This window comes from Medicago truncatula, chromosome 4, assembly GCF_003473485.1.
Source record: "Medicago truncatula cultivar Jemalong A17 chromosome 4, MtrunA17r5.0-ANR, whole genome shotgun sequence".
NCBI lineage: Eukaryota > Viridiplantae > Streptophyta > Magnoliopsida > Fabales > Fabaceae > Medicago > Medicago truncatula.
Genome location: NC_053045.1, coordinates 10,562,464 through 10,582,541, shown reverse-complemented (window position 1 = coordinate 10,582,541; position 20,078 = coordinate 10,562,464). Strand labels below are relative to the sequence as shown.

Below are 20,078 nucleotides of genomic sequence, written 5' to 3'. Positions count from 1 at the left end.
TCAGTTCATCAGTTTTCACCGGTTCTGACCGAGTTGTAGCGGTTCACACCGAGCTAACTGCACAAACAATCTAAAGCTTAGACTGAACCAGACAGGGGGCCAGTTCCCGGATCAACCGGCCGGTTCAATCTGAGTTTTAAAACAATTGAACAAATGTAGAATCTTACTCTCCCCTTTTAAACTTGAACCTTAATTACTCAAAACTTATTACTCAAAACTTGAACCTTAATTTTCACCACAAAATTAAGTAAATAATATAAGAGGTTAATTTTTTAATTGATAATAAGGTTTTTGTTCTTAATTGACAATTTAAAAGACCTTTTTTTAAGGACAATTTTAAAGTCAATATTGGTTATTTATTATAGACAAACACTCTTTTTAAGAAATTGTTGGACGAAACTTGAGTATATTTCATTAAGTTCATTTCATATCGTTTTTAACTGAATATACACATTTTATGGATAAAACAAACCTCGAAAAATTTTTGAGTAAATTACGGTAAATTTAGTTATTAAGATTAAGAAGTAAAACCTAATAAAATGCAGTAATTTTTTCCGTTTACTGCCACGGTTTCCTCTCTCTTCTTGATCTCCAACCCCTCAATAGTTGCACCAGACGCAGATTTCCAACACGTTGCCCTACCCTCCTCCCTGAAAGGTATTCTCTCTCAACATTCCTCCCTCACATCCTTTTTTTTATCTTGATCATATAATTTACCTCATTCATGAATTTCTTATGTTATATGAATCTGTATTTCATTAATCTATGTTTCTATCCACACGTTCATGACACATAACTTCATTAATGTTTTGCACCAACGTATTCTCAATCATGGTCTATATTATATCTATGATTACAAATATTTTAGGGTGGAGATTAGGGCAAATCAATATCGACACTTAAAATATTTTAGAAAATACAATATTTTATTAAGTTATTATTCTATCATGTTGAAAAAACATATCAATATTGCATGTATATTTTGGAATAAATAGCTCTTTATCATGACACTTATGATCGAAAGCGTGTATCCAACACTGACGTATGTGATTACCTTTAACTATGTCATGTTATAAAATTATTACCTGTGTCAACATGTTAACGTTGTGTCCAGTGTTTTTGTCTGTATTAGTGTTTCGTAGATATCTAGTGCTTGAATTTTTTATTGGCTATTGCCGTTTCTCTAAAGGAAGTTGTTAACACTATGTTTTGGAATGCTTGTTTGTTACAGAGATTATGGAAGGCAAAATAGGGTTTTTATTTCTGATTTTGTTGGGTGCTGTTTGGGCTTGTGATGCAAGAGAGTTTGCAAATCCTGGTAATTAACATTGTTGGCTAATACTCTTGTTCTTTTTTTCTTGTCTTTTTTGCTTTGATGGTTTGAAGTTTATTTATTTATTTATGTAAAGTTCAAAGATTAATTGGTTACTTTTAGCCATCAATGATAAACAAGAAAATAGTTGTTGGTATTCTAAACTAGCATATAGGGTGGCTCAATGCACGAGACTTCCGGTAGGGCCTAGGTGAGGTCGGGGCACCAGTCAGAGAGATTGTGTCTTGGATTTGATCTTCTTATCTCAGGCTGCAAGGCAACAACCTTACCATTGTGCTTAGGCCGATAATATATAGGGCGACGAGCTACTTAACATAAGAAGTTGAGTTAGGGCAAATGGACCCTCTCATGTGTAATTTGCAGATGAGAGATGAAGTTGAGATCTCCCACCATTCAAACTCATTCTATCTAAATTTTACATGTGTTTCTCGAATTGTGAGAGGTCGTTATTTACTCTCTGATGCGTAAATTACACATGAGATGATCTGTTCATGTGAGGTTGGGGAGCCAAACGGAGAGACTGTTTCCAATATTTAAACCTGTCACCTCGAGGTTACAAACCAAAAACCTTACCATTGTGCTAACGCTCACCCTTAATTAGAACCTTGATTTAATTGGTCCAAATTAAGTTCGGATTGATATCTGATGTGCAGCGGATGTTTCTAAGTATTGAGATATGCCATTTTCATTAGTAAGGTAGTACCAATTAAGTGAAGTAGCCAAAAGAATGAGATGGAGAAAAATAAGATAAACCTATTGAGAAGACGCATTCTGAAAGGCCAAAAAGTCCAACTGTTTTCGAATAGAAACAGACCCTTTTCACTGATACGTTACCTGTTCTTATGTAGTCGACTTTTTTTAGTATATCCGGTTTTCCTTAAAAAAAATGTAGCTTGTCAGCCCTGTATATAACCTGAATTCTGTTTCTGATTGTATGATATATCAGAAATTTATCGATCAAGCCTAGTTGATAGCCTATAATGCAGATGTATGAATTAACGAAATTTCAAATCTAAGCCCGATTTTAAGTACTTTAGCCTATAATAGCATGTACATTTTTACACTTGAAAGAAATTCTTTGTGCTTAAACATAGTTAGTGTTTTGAAATACAAATGTAAGATTATTCATCTTTCCACGTATCTTTCATATGCAGAATTAAACAGAAAACCAGATGCGTGTTCAATTTGTGAGGAATATACTACTGAGATTCTTGATTATCTAAAGGATAACAAGACTCAGGCAAAGATCATTGATGACCTTCATAATACTTGCCATCAGCTTCCGGCTTTCAGCGAGCAGGTTTGTCTCCTTTGCTTGATTATATTTTGTAAATTTTCTAAATGTATGGCATAAAATTTTAAAATTTCCATTATTTTTATCGAGAAAAGTGAACAGACGACCATGTTAGCAGTTTCTTATAACCTGAATAAGCAGCTTAGTTTTTGTTGAATTGACCTTTGAATTTTCATTGGTAAAACTTGAAAAAATTGAATGATTAGTGATTAAAGTCATACAAGTTGAACAATTACCGTCAAATTTAACGAACTTATAGTGTAGAATTGTGAAGGAATAAGAACTTATCAAGCCTTATTTTTAACTCATCTCTGTTTGTTTTGTATTGCACATTGTACAGTGCTTTGAATTGGTGGACCATCATGTTCAACTTTTCTTCTCAAAAATAGCTCGAATGATGCCTGCAGAACTCTGTGAAAAGTACCACCTTTGTGAGTCTGCAACGATTTCTTCACAGGTTCATGGAAATAGTTGTGGCTTTTGTAAAGATACTGTTGCAGAATTATTAGTTGAGTTGAATGATCCTGAAACTAAGGTTAGTGATTTTACTGCTCTACATTACCCCTCCTTAATATGAGCATTAGAGATTCGTATCATGAATCGAAATAACTATTGGTAATCGAATCTTATTATGAATCGTAAGATGCATTACTAATAAATAAAAGTATGATATTTTTATGTAAATACAAGTGACACGGCAAAATTATATATGCTAACGTATAGGAACCTCGATAATTTAAGGATTAAAAGTCATAAATCAAACGAGAAAAGAAAAATGACCAACTATACAAAGTTGATAGAAAAGTGGCTTACTACACTACGTTTACGTAGTGGTTCGTTGGAAGGAATCGAGATTCATCATAGTGAATCAGGTTTGGTCATAACAAATCGGGATTCAGCATGACGAGTCGGGAGTCAATATAACATTCATGTTCAAAATAGATACACACAATAGATCATAGATTTGTATCGACCGGATTGGATTCATGTTTAAAATGCAATGCATTATGTAGTTTTTTCGCCATCTTAGGTTATAAGAATGTTGGATTTACAAATATAATGCATATTATTAATGTTTTAATCCTCCCCCTGCTTGGTATTTTCACATTTTGTTGAGTACACAGCTAAAACTTTATTATAAAATGACAGCTAGAGATAATTCAGAAACTACTGAAGGCATGCAACAATATGGAGAAGTATAAGAAGGAGGTAAAAAAAAATGAGAAGTTCCTTTTGTTTTCTCTTTTATTTGTTGAATAACCCTTTGGTCATAAAATTAAGTTTCATATTCTTATTCAATTCATTAAACTACAATAGTTTGCCAGGACTTGAACTTTGGACTTTTAACTCCTAAACTCTAATCCCTTAGCTCTGACCAGTTAAGCTACCCAACCCCCCGTATGTGAATATTTCTTTATATTCTCTCTCCTACATTTGTAGGCTAACCCTGCAACTACAATTTTATGTATATACTAGGAGTAGTGTTGTTAACTAGCGGCCATAGGGCTATATTGCCGTTGTAGTATAGCAGAATTTGAACGAACAACTATTGTTCCCACAAATGGCTTGCACAATTTATCCGAAAGAGAAGACGAGGATAAATTGTTCATCAATTGTGTCAAAAATTTGTGTCCGTGATCTATCAAGAATAGCTTATGAAAGTAAACTAGGAACAACTTAGGACATATCATAAGTTAATTCTATACTCTTCCTGATATTTGCACAAGTGTTTATATTATAAGTTGGAAAATAAGTTCTTTTGAACGTCCCTGTAGTGCCAAGTGAGCTACTACTTCTCCACTAGAAAAGCATAACAATACCAATGTTTTAAAAATCTGACCCAACCAATCAATTCGCCGGTTTGTTTTGTTGAACCGGATTGAATCGGGACTGAACCATTTCAACCGAGTTGGTTGAACCGGTGTATTCGCTGCATATTTTAACCAATTAAATCATGACTCAGAAGTTTCACCGGTTCTATCTCTTGTCCGCTTTTTAAACCATTGACCAATACAACAGATAATTGCAGTTACATATATGGAAGTCGTAAAAGTACATAATTTTCTCAATACATTCATTCATGTTTATCTATGATTTCACATAATCGTCTAATTGTTTATTTACAGTGCAAGAGGATGGTTTTCGAGTATGGACCATTGATTCTAGTCAATGCAGAGAAGTACCTGAAGAAAGCAGATATATGCACTACACTACATGCCTGCCCTTCTTCCACTATTGTTAGCCAGGAAGCTACAGTCACAGAAGAAACAGCATTGTTTTCTGACTCTTAAACATGGAAAACTACATAGTGCAAAAGGCTTTAATTTTTAATGCTACTAGTACTATATATGTACATTAAAAATCCATGTGATTGAACCTGAATGTGCCCTTTTGCTGAAAAATATTTACTCTCACTGATTGTCTAAGATTGTAATTCTGGAATGCCAACTTGATACTCTATATATTTGTTCAATTGTGAGAGTATGGAAATTGTTTCTAGTTTGAAATTATTGATTTCCATTTATTTTTTTCATTCTTCTTGCAATATGTGACCTAATTTATAGGTTCAAGTAATTTATTTCATGTACATTTTTTGTTACCCTTTTTCTTTTCAAATTCTTGTTAGGTTAAATTAGATCAAGGGTTCTTTAAGTTAGAAGTTTGTAATAGATTGGTCATTTAAGTTATTTTGGTCACACATTAGTTTTAAGTTTGAGGTTTGTAACAGATTGGTCATTTAAGTTATTTTTGTCACATATAAGTCATTTAACTTTGTAAAAGTTTTCAATTTAGTACTTCGGTCACATCATCGTTGTCGTTAACAGAAAGATTAAATTCAAAACGTTTACAAACTTAAAGAATTTATGTGTGACCAATATAACTTAAAAACCAATATGTTAGAAACATCAAACTTTAAAGGACTTATGTGTGATCAGAACAACCTAAAGGATAAATCTGTTACAAACCTCAGACTTAAAGGACCGCTGATGTAATTTAACCTTCTTATTATCATTGTGAACTATGAAGCACGGACACTCTTCCGTTTAGATGTTTCTCAGTATCAGATACGCGTTAGTGTCCAACACCTATAATTACACTGACTTACGTCACATTTTCAAGTAGTTATTGGTGTTTGTGTTGTATCCAATATCCGTGTTTGTGTTCGATGTGTAAGTGAACTGCAAGAAAGACAAATACGAGACACGCGTGAATGAAAGAATATGAGAATCTAATTGTGTTAGCCATCTACCATGGTCCCCTCCATGTGGACAAACTCCAGGAACACAGCCAATGAAACGTTAACACGTGTCCATAATTATTGCACATACACTTGTCAATGAAATGTAAGCGGGGAAGGCTATATTTGGCTGATGAATGTACTTCCTTCTGTTCCACAACATGTCACAATATTATTGGGTCAATATAGGTGTCTCATGGAAATATCGTACTTATGCTTTAATTTGTCTTTGATTAACGTTAATACTATCATTAACATTTGAATTGATTGTTCATGAAGGACCGTTGTTATATTTCTATCTAGATTCGTTGTCCTAACAAACAGCCACCAAACCCACGCCTAATTGTTTTTATGATGACATCATGCACGAGCCTAATAATAATGCTAATAATGCTAGTATTAGTAAGCTGTTTTATGATTGGAACACTTTTTTTTACACGTTTAAAAAGTTGATTACGTAAATTTCAATATAGTTTTACGGTATATTTCTAATAAATGTCACATGAATATTTGGCAGCATTTTCATTTAAGATATTTAATATTTTACCATATTCATCTATCAAAAAATTTAATTACTCTCTTGAGGATATAATTATGTTGATGAAGACATTGTTTTATGTATAGATATTTAATATTTTTTCGAATTTTTTATTTATTCATCTCTAAAGATGAATAATAGATATGAATAATCACTTGACTACTTAAAAAAAAAAAAACAATTATATTTATTGACAATTGTGTCGTTTAAAAAAATATTTGATTCGATGGTCTAATTAAATTCTAAGGATTAATAAGTAAATTTAGTGGGAATATGAAAGTTAAATTAAATGAGACATATTTTAAAAATGCTATCATTAAATTTAAGAGAATATTTTAGAATGTGCTGCCTCCAAACTTGAAAATAAGCCAAAAAAAAATAATCAATAATGGTTTTTTCTAAATTACCTTTGAAAAATGGTGGGTAATTTACCCACCAACCAATGAATATGAGTAATTTATTGGTGGGATCAAGATAGTTCATGAATATGTGCTTATGTGGCTAATGTGTATTGGTTGGGGTAAATTACCCACCATTCTTCCATGGGTACCCTAGTTGTCACCATCAATAATTGGTAGTCTTACCTTGTCCCTTTAATATATAAGTAATTAATCATACCTAATTATTAAAAAGTATAAAATTCGTCTATAAGTTGTAGTTCATCTAATAAAAATGTCAAAATCGTTACATTGGACATCATTATTGTGGTACTCCTCCATTTATATGTATGAGTTTTTAACGACGATTGTCATTTCATTTATAAATTAAAAAAAACTTTTTAATACCGTAAGATCCATATGAACCAACGAAACAAATATTATAGGACTAAACATTTTTCATGGCTATCCATGTTTTCTTTTTTTTTTAATAATGACTATCCATGTAGGAATTCAAGATTTTCAAATGCGAGATTTTGTTGATCTATCTGCCATCAAAGAAGAAAGAGAAATATTAACGAGTGTCTCGACGACTCTTTAAAACCTTTAAACGATAGTTTCGATTAGAATGACGTAATGATTTGGGGGACAATATATTACGTGAATCATATAGAATATTCTCTAATATTCTTTGGTTAAAACCAACAGCAACTTCGTTGTCTTCTCTGTCAACTTGAGAATTATAGCCTCTATCATCTTTCTTCTTCCTCTTCATTTCATTTCACCTCAAAATCAGAGAACACAAAAATATTCAAAACAACACACAAATCATCATAACTCATGGGAAATCTTCTGTAAGGTAAATTTATAACCCATATCAATTTTCTTCTATGTTTACATTATGATTTTCATTATTCTTCTCTTTGTTTTGAAAGTTTTTAATCATTGAAAGCTTTTTTTTTTATTTATTTTAATTGGTTCAAGTTTGTATCTGAGGTTTGAATTTTGATGGTACTGCTTGATGATATTTGTGTTATGAGTTATGACACTTTGTTGCAATTTATATTTAATTATAGTCATTGTTTTGTTTCAAAAAAGTAGAGTCATTGTTTTGTTTAAAAATATTATGGTCATTGTTTATAGTTGTTAAGATCTATGAAGCACATACACGCACATCTCCGATTAGGTGTGTTCCAGTGTCGGACACGTGTTATGTCTGACACCGAGACATATAATTATACTGAATTATGTGATTTTCTCAAATTATTGTCAGTGTCGGTGTCTGTGTCGTGTTCGGTGTCCGTATCGTGTCAAATTATTAGCAGTGTTGGTGTTTGCATCGTTCCGGTGTCCGTGTCCTTTCTGATGTCCGTCTCCGCTTCCGTGCTTCATAAGTTAAAACTCTCACATTGAATGTGATATGACCTGAAAATTATAAGCGTCTTACAAGTTTTTTTTTTTTAACAAACAAAAATGATAAGCGTCTTACAAGTTGGTTTTGTAGAATTGAGTTATAGTCAATCCAAATTTTAAGATGGAGAGTCCATTCAAGATCTACAAGATGAGCCGTAATTGGCCACTCGAGTCATTCTCTATGTATAGTCATTAGCGTATTCAGATGCGATAAGAGTCTCATATTGATGAGATATAACCTGAAGAATACTTTGAGTGGGAGTAATCCCTCGCCTTACAAGTCGATTTTGTAGGGTTGTGTAAAGCTAAACCCAAATTTGATTCATTACAAGAAGTCATTATTTCGCGCCATTTTGGATTTGAAACTCAAATGTTTCTTCCTTTGTTACATGAGAGAAGAAGACATAATAATAAGGCTTAATTTCATATTCAGTCTTGAATATAGCAATTGTGTAATTTTGGTTGCTCACTTTTTAATTGTGCTATTTTGATGTCTAATCTTTCCCACTTCTGCAATAAAACGATCTCTGATTTTCGGTTGTTTCATCAAAATTGCACAGTTGTGATTATATGATTAATGTTTATTTCATCTACTTTTTTAAGCTTGTTTTCTTTTCAACTGTCACAAATCATTTAATCAAAAATCCCTTTCAACAAATAGACTTTTTGAGAGAAGTGTTATCAGTGTATGTGTAATGAATATCTTTAAATAAATAATGATTGGGTATACGATATACTTCAATTTAATTAGTGTTGATTGTGTCCATAAGATTTTATGCAATTTATTTCGCAGGGTTTGATTATTCGCTACTTATCAAATTTTGCTTGTCTTTCTTTCAGGCGTGCTTGTCATTATAAGTTCTGATACTCAGAAATTTAAAAGATAAACAAGTTGCTGGTTTTTTTCGTTATTATTCTACGAAAGTTTTACAAATTCTGTATTCTTTGGTGTCCCACCAAAATTCAGGGAATGCTGAAAGATGTGCTTTCTAGTTAAAAACTCTTTTGCCGATGCCAACGAGGCTGTACCGCCTTCTGAGCTATCTTCAATCATCCTTGACGAGATTGGATTAGTCCAATGTCAATATCTTTACCGTGCTCAAGTGATTGAGGTGGCTACAGTTCTTCGCGATTGTAAGATTTCTTGAGAAGCGGCTTCTTGATATTAGCACTCGATAATACACAACGTTGTTACGAGAAATGGAACGAAGTGGAAGTGTGATTATGCAACGATATGAACTAGGGAAATTATTAGGACAAGGAACCTTTGCAAAGGTCTATCATGGAAGGAACCTCAAAAACAGCATGAGTGTGGCCATCAAAGTTATTGACAAAGAGAAGGTTTTGAAGGTTGGAATGATTGATCAAATTAAGCGTGAAATTTCAGTGATGAGACTAATCAGGCATCCACATGTTGTCGAGCTTTATGAGGTAATGGCAAGCAAAACCAAAATTTACGTTGTCATGGAGTATGTAAAAGGCGGTGAGCTATTCAACAAGGTATCTAAAGGAAAGCTCAAGCATGATGAAGCTAGGCGATACTTTCAGCAATTGATCAGTGCTGTTGATTACTGTCATAGTAGAGGTGTTTGTCATCGTGATTTGAAACCAGAAAATCTTCTGTTGGATGAAAACGGAAATTTGAAGGTCTCAGATTTTGGGTTAAGTGCGCTTGCCGAGACTAAACACCAAGATGGATTACTCCATACAACATGTGGCACCCCTGCGTATGTCGCTCCGGAAGTGATAAACCGAAAGGGATACGATGGAACTAAAGCCGATATATGGTCTTGTGGCGTAATCTTATATGTACTATTGGCTGGTTTTCTGCCATTTAGAGATCCGAATTTGATAGAGATGTATCGGAAAATCGGCAAGGCAGATTTCAAGTATCCTAACTGGTTTGCATCGGATGTACGCAGATTGTTGTCAAAAATATTGGATCCAAATCCAAAGACGAGGATATCAATTGCCAAAATTATGGAAAGTTCTTGGTTCAAGAAGGGGTTAGAGAAGCCTATTGTTCCTGACACAAACAACAAAGAACTAGCTCCTCTGGACGTTGATGGAGTATTTGGGGCTTGTGAGAATGGAGATCATGTTGATCTGTCGAAACCTTGTAATAATTTAAATGCCTTTGATATCATCTCCTTTTCGTCAGGTTTTGACTTGTCTGGTTTGTTTGAGGACAATAAAGAACGAAAGACAGAAATGCGGTTTACGTCTAACAAGCCTGCTTCAATCATCATCTCCAAGTTTGAAGAAATTTGTAATCGTCTCGGGCTAAAAGTGAAGAAAAAAGATGGAGGTTTGTTCAAGATAGAAGGTTCCAAGGAAGGAAGGAAAGGACGTCTGGGTATCGATGCAGAGATTTTCGAGATCACACCCGTTTTCCATTTAGTCGAGTTGAAAAAGTCGAACGGCGACACATTGGAGTACCAAAAGCTTGTGAAGGAGAATGTTAGGCCTTCGCTTAAGGACATTGTTTGGAATTGGCAAGGAGAACAACCACAGCAATTGCAACATGGAGCATTGCAGAAAGAGGAACAGGCTTCTGATTCTGGCATATCAGAGATTGTTTTACCAACAACTTCTTAGTTAATGGATTTATATCCTTAAATTTGTTTTTGTATGATTTATGCTTTTTCATTATGTTCTTGGTCTCAAGTGTACACTGTCTTATCTACAATTGTCACATTATAATTGTGGTTTAAGCATGTGTGTATACTTTTTTGGCCCTTTGGCCTTTGGGTCTTCTGTACTCTCTGTAATTTGACTTTGTTGGAAACGGTGTTTGCATTTTGCAGCATAAATGATGGCATGATGAAATTGCAAAAACTTTTAAATCATACTTTATTAAGTAATCATTTATATCCCCCCCTAAATGAATCTGCTTGACAATATCATTTTTTGTTAAACTGTTAAAGTGCTTCAGATTCCCTTTTATACTAATAATAATGTTATGGGTCTTGTTACATGATAGAGGTCAAGCATAGGGGCAGTGAGGGTGGCGGAAATATAACACATTATCAACAACATCGATGATAAGTAATCTCTAATAATTATCGTATAAAAAAGTTTGTATAGAATTAGTTTGATGATAACTAAGAAACATACACCTTCCAGTCACTATTATAAACAAAAATTCACTTTTTAGATTTATTCAATAAATTTTTTTGAACAAACCAAAATGAAATTATATTACCAAAAGCAATAGCAATCTCTTAGCACAAGATGTGCCTAAAAGACCACTACCAATATACAAAGAAAACAATGTAACAATGTCAAGAGGAAACAACCTCCAGTGATTAGTCAATGCCCAGACAAGCTATAGGACTTGACCACCACATCTGAGTTCCAAAAACAAAAGTGACATTTTTAGTTTTCAGCCACTATAACGATAACAACTTAATTTTATCAAGCAGTCTAGGAGCCTCGGTTACCACATTTTTAAACAAACGATGATTACGCTCATTCCAAACCACCCAAGATGACAAAAGCTAGATTAACTGAAGAAAAGACCTCCTAGCTTTGCCAAAACCTGACATACAAGTGAACTGCACAAAGTGATTAGAAATAATGTTGGAGTCAACTCCCACACAACCTATCCAGCGCCGCACTTGCTCCCATAAAACCGCAAAAAACGGGCATGAAAGAAATAAGTGATCTGTTGTTTCAATCATACCACACCCTTTCACGCAAAGAGCAGTGACTAACTGTAAGATACCACGTGCTGCCAAATTTGCTCTCGTCGGTAGCCGATCCCTAATGAGACGCCAAGCAAAGATCGATACCTTCAAAGGAACCTAATGATGCCAAACCAACTCCATAGCACTATCCATGTTGGGGTTGACATGCACTGTTAGAACCTCATAAGCACCTCGAACTGTGAAACCTCCAACGAGGTTAGGAAGCCAAACCCAAGAATCTGTAATATTAGGAAACAGAGAAACATCAAGCAGTAAGGCCCTACACTCCTCTAATAAATTATCCTCCCAGGTTTATTCAATAAATGATGTATATAGTCTATAATATTGATCATATACATCATTTATTGAATGAACCTAATAAATAGATTTTAATTGTGACCGGAGGGTGTACATCCTATAAATAGTGCAATACAAATACATAAAACAAAAAGACTTTGGCGGTGGAGAATTTTATTGTTTAATTTGAATATAGAATTCAAATATATACTCCCTTCGAAATAAAATATGAGAAAAAGTGGTAGTTGAAAGGTCAATGTACGGTTTGAAATCATAGATTCATTTCTGCCCAAATTCTCTATCGGTTTACTCGGTTTCGGTTAAGTCGGATTAAGCGGTGAACATATACGAAAAGTTTTGTTTAGAAAATTCCCTCAGCAATTATTATCGGTTAACAACACACAATCTCCATCCTTCTATGTAACTGTAACTAAACAAACGGTTTCTAAAATTGTGATCTCATTGGCTTTCCCCACTCACAATTAAACTCATTGCCAAAAACGCTTCATCCTCTCCCACTGTATAGAACGTTGAAATGCATACAGTTATAGAAACTAGCAAAGTACATGTGTGTGCGTGTGTGTGAGAGAGAGGAAAATATTGTGAAAAAGGGGCCACGAGAAGTACGTCTAATTAAGTTTTTTTGTAGAATTTAAGGATTTTTGTGCCGTTTGATCATGACAACGTTGAATTGGTTATGTAGTCACGGTGACTTGCATTTCAAATGGTCATGGTTAATTTTTTTTTTTTTTTTGTTATTCAGAAACTTTGCCAACCGTTCACCATTCTAATGGCATGGGTTTTCAATTTCATTTCTTCTGTTGAATTCCCATTCATCGATGGAGTAGATTGAATCACTAAGCAAGAGTTTATGGTTGGATACTTGGATTTACATCTTAAATTGGACAAAATTCATGTTACATGATTTCTATCTTGCCATTTCGTATCAACACACAACAAAATGGGTAAGTATCTAACCTAAACTATAATAATATGAACAGTTACTTTTTCACCAGTACTCTTATGATTGTTCTTGCTTTTTAAGGTTTAAATGCTACCACTTTTTGTTTCAATCATTTTTATTTTACAAATATTTTAATACTTTAATTCTAAAAGTAAATGTGTATTGTGTCCAATTGCAACAATAATAGTTAGTATCTACCCAGAAATGTAAATTTACTTGGGTGTAAGGTGGAAGGATTAATATATCATTTGTACATTCCAAATCAAATAGAGCGACAATGTGTTTATCCTCTAAATGTGGTGTCTTTGTTTTAATTTAAGTGCATGTAGTGGGAAAACAAGAACAAGCATAAAATTAAGGTAATGAAGTAGCCTATAAAAAAGAAGAAATGAAGTGAAGTACGAGGAAGAGGACAAACCCCTTCTAGAGTCTGAATGGTGCCAATCTTTTTAAGCTTATTGGTTGTTAATTTTATTTTCAATCAAATTGTATTTTATTCATGTTTAAGAGTACGATCACAATTCTAAGGAGTGATTGATGTAATCTATACCTATTAATAAAGCCACTAGACATGAATCAATGAGGGAAGTAGTAGTATAAGCAAGCTTGAAAAAGAAGGCACTAGATAGATCAAAGTACCAAGAGAAGGTGCAAAAAATATGGAAACAAAGCCACGTAGTTGGATGAAAAGGCCAAGTAGAGCGGGGATGATTATATACATGCTCAAGTATTATGACAAACAATTTGGAATAGTCCCAAAATAATGATTATCATTTTTGTTTGTTTAAGTCACACGAGAAATTTGTGGCCTTCATGGTCTTTGTTTGGTGGTGTTGTAGTCATCACTGCATCCTTTTATTTTAACTTTCAATTTGTAAAAGCCTATACTTTTTAAGAAAGTCTCTCAAATATCATTCATGTATCTTTCTTAACTAAAAGGAATGTGTTAAAATAAAATATGGCTAAAAATTAAGTAAAAATATTCTATATATAAATGGTTGGTTTAATGTTATTTTCTTCTATTTCAAATCAGAAAAATCACATAAACATACGCACAATCACAAGTACACATCATTTCTCTTTAGAGAGATAAAAAATAAGGAAAGAAGATCAAGAGAAAAGGTAGACAAACGTCATGGAAGGAAGGAGAAGGAGAGAGTTATTCCAAGGAGAGGCTCTAATTTGAGTAATCTGTTGGACTCCAAATTAATTTATTTGAATGCCGTATAGAGATGTGTACAACAAAAATGCAGGGAACGATGAGTGCCCTTGATGACAAAAAAAAAACTGTTATTGTTTTTTGTTGCCGAATATTATTTGGAGCACGATTTTTCTCTATTTTGTCTTTGTTTATTATCTATGAATATAGTTTCTACTAAAATACTATTGTGCTAAACTTCTACACTTTTGTTTTGATGGTGTCCGAGGTTCGAACCTCAGATCTTGCATATATTATGCATTTATTCTTATCAATTGAACTAAGCTTACAAAAACGTGCATCTTAATTTCAACAGTTTTTTATATAGAACATATATGATGGAATAAATATAAAAAAATAGCTCCAATAAAACAATGTATAATTCCATTATTGAGGGTCCCATATGGAGCAAGGAATATTTATTTCTAACTCGATTACTCATATTCCTCTTTTTTTTTTTTTCATCAAAGAAGGCTCATAAAATCTAATACTTTTTTAGTGTTGATTAATCAATCAAATACAATAGTGAATTACTATAACATACTGAAAGTGGACATGTATGTATCATCTTATTATTTTTATCCAAAAAAACCAACATTAAAGTTGAAAAATATATTGTTTGTGAGTTACATGCATTAACACAGTAGAAAAAACGGACAGACGGACACAAGAGGGTTGACGCTAGTATTAATATAACAAATTTCTTTCAAAATAAATAAATTAATATAACAAATTTATCCCCTGACAAAAAGCCCAAAAAAAAAAACACACACAAACCCGACCCAATTCACACGCCTATATATATTGCACCACTATCCAACCTCTCTCACCTTATAACCTCCAGATCCTTCAACAAACACAATACAAATACCTCTCTCTCTCTTCTTTCTCTCTCTACATATATCTTCATCGCATCGCAATTCACAAATCTGAACAAACTACTCTCATATAAAAACCTCTCAATTCCTCAATTCACCTATAAAATCACCCTCTTTTCAAATCCTTCCCGCTTTCTCCACTCTTTTTCAGACACAAACCCTAATTTTTCTCTCATAAAACCAAGGTTTGTTTTCTTAACAACCCTTGATCTAATTCATCGTACAAAAATCCCCAAATTTTAATTTGATTCATGAAAATCATATTTAAATGGAAAAAAATTGTAATTTGAATTCGATTTTGAAAACCCTATTTCAGTTGATTGCTGATTTACCCTCAATTTAATTTTTGATCAAAATTGTTACTTTTTGTGATGAGATGAAAGTATTTAATTGATTATGAACATGGTGTTCGATTTTAATTGATTGGTCGTTTTGCAATTTTAATTTGATTTGAAGAAAAAAAATCCTTTTAGCCCCCATTTTGTTTTGGATCAAAATTGTTCCTTTTTGTGATGAGATGAACGATAATAATTGATTATGAACATGGTGTTTGATTTTCGTTGATGGGTTGTTTTGTAATGGTTGATTGAGTGATTAATTTTAATTTATGATTATTATTAGGGTTGATGGCTGATCAAGGATTGGAAGGGAGCCAACCTGTGGATCTAGCGAAACATCCTTCTGGGATCGTGCCTACCCTTCAGTGAGTATCTAAATATTAGTGTATATATGTTTTTGATTATTAAAAAAATATTATAAGTGATTGATCGATGGGTATAGATACATCTTAGCTTTTTGTTAGTTTAATTGAACCATAATTGGTGGGTTTACATTTATCTTTTAAGATTATAAGTCATTTGAAATTGTTAGTATCTACCAAGCACTAACATGGACATCAGACATGACATTGACACGTCCACACAGGTAGTTATTTGAGAAAATGACATAATTGAATGTAATCACATGTGTCCGTGCCGTTTGTGTTAGATGCTGATGGTTGCCTTGTGATTTTGCATGAAGAAAATGAAAATCGATGATGGATTTACTTGGATTGAGGCTAAATTTTTTATTTGTCTATGTTATTTTCTATTACATTGCAACGATGGTAATTAGTAGTGCTTATAGGCAAGTATCCGTGGGAGAGGCTATTATAGTATTATTGTTTGTATCCTTATTTGTGCTTATCTTTCCTGTTTGGGATGAGCTGTAATATAGTTGTTGGTCGCTGGTTTCACAATGAATTTTTGGAAGTAATTGATTACAATAAGCATAAATACTCTACAAACCACACAGTTTAAATGGAATGTGATAGAAAGGTATCATTCAAGCAAAAAAAGGGAAATTTTTTATCTCAAAGATTTGTAACATTATATGGAACTAAACTAAACAAAGTCGGGAAAGTTAACTAGAAAATAAGTTGAACATTGTAGAGATGAAAATATTGTGATGGATGAATGGATGCTAGATGGCGCACATGTTTAGATAATGAAAGAATGCTTTTGAGAAAAATTCAGGTCAAAACGTATCTTGTAAAAGATGGTAGATTTCTCATCTTATGTGTAGTTTGTTTATGGATATGATTCGTAGTCTCTGTAAGAAGAGTACACCAGACATGGAATGATGGTCAAAGGTAAGATGGAAACTAAGAAAAATGACAAGCTAATGTTGCCAAATTATTAAGAAGAAATTTTTTTTAACTTGTTTGTCTTTAGACATAATTCAAGTCCTGGAAACAACCTCTTGTGTAAACAATAGGGTAAGGCTGCATACAATACACCAAATGGTGGGACCCCTTCCTTGACCTTGCATATGCGGGAGCTTTAATGCACCGGGCTGCCTTTTTTTTCTCTTAGACATAAATTTCCGAAAAGAAATTATTGTGTTGCTTGATTCATTTACTAATTGCTGCCAATTTTTGAAAGAACATTTTTGTTGTTTACTTCATATTGCATTACAATATGTAATAATTATGCTTTTAGTTATTATTTACTTTGAATTTTGGAACATATGATAAATTTGCTTCTTTAACTTTTTCTTCTATTTGCTTTAGAATATACTAATAACCGATGTCTGTTTACTTCCAGAAATATTGTTTCAACAGTCAATTTGGACACCAAGTTGGATCTCAAAGCAATTGCACTCCAAGCTCGTAATGCAGAGTACAATCCCAAGGCAAGTTTCATCTGTTGACTGTGAATTTCATCCAAGTACATCTATGATATGTGTGAAAGTGTGTGCATTGCCCGCGTTTCCTTTTTCCTTTGCATTGGAATCGGAAGTGAAAATTAACTTGATGGTTGAACTGTTCCCACTTTTTCAAATTTGTTTCTGGAATAGAGATGCTTAGTTGATCTAATTATTAATCACTACCATTTTATATTAATGTCACTTTTGATATCAGTTACTTGTCGTCCATCTTTTGTTATTCCAAATCAATATTCTGCCAATACAGTTAATATGCTTGTTTTAGTGTACTGACATTTGTGATGCAATTGTTTGCAGCGTTTTGCTGCTGTCATTATGAGGATCAGAGAACCAAAAACAACTGCACTCATCTTTGCTTCTGGCAAAATGGTATGCTTCTTTGTTTCACTCACCACCATCTCTGTCATATAAGTGCTTTTCTTTGTGCTTTTAGCATTGTAGTCAAATAAAAAGATTGGAAAGTTCTGTGTTGTTTATGCTATTTTTTAGCTGTTTGATTCTCTTTTCAAATCCTGGTAGGAGGAGGGTCAGTAGACTATCTTCTTTTAGCTGTTTGTTTATTATGAATAATTATATTTTTGTTATTTTAATCATTTACCACTAGACTTCTAATAGTTGATTTGATTCACTCTGTATGACCATGGTTGGGAGTTTAAAATTTCTGTTTTTTTTTTTCCCTCATGTCCCTAATGTTCCTTTTGCAAAACCAAAATAAATTGACATAGTACATGTGAAGGGTTTCTCTTTTTTATTTTTATGGTGTTCTAATTTTACCGATATGACTAGGTCTGTACTGGAGCTAAGAGTGAGCAACAGTCTAAATTGGCAGCAAGGAAGGTGTGTTCTTGTTCTTTTAATTGTTAATCTCATTCATGCTATTAAAGTCTCTATCGGAGGACCTCAAAGTTAATTAGGATGAATAACTATGCCATTTGTGTTAGATTGGAGCCTGCTTATTTTTCAAAATTTACAGCATTTTCTAATTTTGTATTTCTACTCTTTCTTTCAGTACGCCCGTATCATCCAAAAGCTTGGTTTCAATGCTAAGTTTAAGGTACAAAATCTACCCTTTCAGATCATCTTTGCTGAAATTGTTTCATTAACTATAGTTGATTTGTGCTATTTCAGTTTCATACAGTACATTATTAGTTGTACCTTGATTAGTAGTTGATTCCTTCTACTTTATGCTCTAGGATTTCAAGATTCAGAACATTGTCGGCTCCTGTGATGTCAAGTTCCCAATACGGTTGGAGGGTCTTGCATATTCCCATGGGGCTTTCTCTAGTGTAAGCTATTTTATTTACAGTTATCTTCACACTTCGTCATCGCTTGACGTGATTTGTATCGGGATAAGTATGGCGAAAAGATTTAGATTTTTTCTGAAAATTTAAACTAAGCTAGTGGTGTTGTAAATAGTGATGCTTGGAGAGGGCCATATTCGGTTGTGTCTATGCATGTAGAGTTACTTGATTCAAGTATTTTTTATATGTATTAATTAATGTCTATAAGTTGAAGAAAATATACTGAACTTGCTTATATGGGATGGTAGTATGAACCTGAGCTTTTTCCCGGGTTAATCTACCGTATGAAGAAACCGAAGATAGTCTTGCTAATTTTTGTTTCTGGAAAGATTGTTCTAACAGGAGCCAAGGTAATAATTTTATATACAATCTCCTGTTGTTATTTTTGCCCTCAAAATCATGGTTCACTCGATTTTATATACACATTTTTTGTATTATCAGGTGAGAGAGGAGACTTATCTAGCCTTTGAGCAAATATATCCTGTGCTCACTGAGTTCAGGAAAAATCAACAATGGTATGGACATGACTTTATTTATTTTATTGTTATTTACCATCTATGCCGATTGTTATAATTTCAATGAATCACCACTATTGAGTTAATGACGTTATGAATATTTAATTTTGTGGCAGATTTTGTCAAAAAAATAATTGTTCTTGCGGAGAAGCTCGTCGAATTGTATATAAACCAAGACAAAGGAGATATCTGAATTAGTAACAAGACAAAGGTGATATCTGAATTGATATGTTCTCTGCTTCTGGTTTTGATATTGTTATGTGACAATTTTGTACTGAATTAACATTTTGAAAAAGATGATTTTGATGAGGTAGAAGAAAGGAAAAAAAAAAAAGTGGTTGGAGCTAGATGGAATAACATATTCTGACAGTTTTGGACTCATTGAATATTGTTCTTTACAATTTTGATATTGTTCCTTACAAATTTTTACTGCCAGTTTAACCTGCCAAAGTTAAAATCATGAAGGTTTAACCATTTACTTCTGCATTACAATTTACAGTAGTGTAGTTGATTGAACAGTAATAAAAATAGCTCTTTCTTTTTCTAGTATGAACTTTAAAGATTGTTTTGTTCTTTATCATCATCCATCTAGTCAAATATTATGAAACTGACTTATATGAAAACCAATGAAGATTGAGATTGTTTCTTTGGTGGGGGGTTAAGTTGGTGTTGATTGAAACATGAAAAGATGATATAAAAAAGGAAGTGTATGAATCGTCAATATTTGGGTGATAAGAACTTGAATGAATTAAATTGAGGATTTTGAATTCGTTGGAGGTTGATAATTATGTTGCAATTAATTTAAGTGATGTATCATTCTTTCTTTCACTGTCACGCC

The 20,078-nt window shown here is 33.1% G+C and overlaps 3 protein-coding genes across 3 annotated transcripts; all 3 read left to right on the top strand.

Annotated features, from left to right (window-relative positions):
* Positions 1–438: 438 nt before the first annotated feature.
* Positions 439–5,134, top strand: LOC25491715 (prosaposin). The gene is made up of 6 exons (XM_013599727.3): positions 439–657; positions 1,232–1,318; positions 2,488–2,633; positions 2,968–3,162; positions 3,777–3,836; positions 4,754–5,134. Exons 2-6 carry the CDS (start codon positions 1,237–1,239, stop codon positions 4,916–4,918), a joined length of 648 nt encoding a protein of 215 aa, XP_013455181.1. The 5' UTR covers positions 439–657; positions 1,232–1,236; the 3' UTR covers positions 4,919–5,134.
* Positions 5,135–7,482: 2,348 nt separating this feature from the next.
* On the top strand, positions 7,483–11,039 carry LOC25491713 (CBL-interacting protein kinase 2). The gene is made up of 2 exons (XM_013599725.3): positions 7,483–7,639; positions 9,034–11,039. The coding sequence occupies exon 2, from the start codon at positions 9,394–9,396 to the stop codon at positions 10,789–10,791; it is 1,398 nt and encodes a 465-aa protein (XP_013455179.1). The 5' UTR covers positions 7,483–7,639; positions 9,034–9,393; the 3' UTR covers positions 10,792–11,039.
* A 4,121-nt stretch (positions 11,040–15,160) lies between these two features.
* On the top strand, positions 15,161–19,762 carry LOC25491712 (TATA-box-binding protein). The gene is made up of 10 exons (XM_024782991.2): positions 15,161–15,404; positions 15,841–15,922; positions 17,304–17,391; positions 17,722–17,793; positions 18,211–18,261; positions 18,434–18,478; positions 18,618–18,710; positions 18,974–19,075; positions 19,167–19,240; positions 19,357–19,762. Coding segments are annotated over exons 2-10 (603 nt in total). The 5' UTR covers positions 15,161–15,404; positions 15,841–15,845; the 3' UTR covers positions 19,358–19,762.
* The last annotated feature ends 316 nt before the right edge of the window (positions 19,763–20,078 follow it).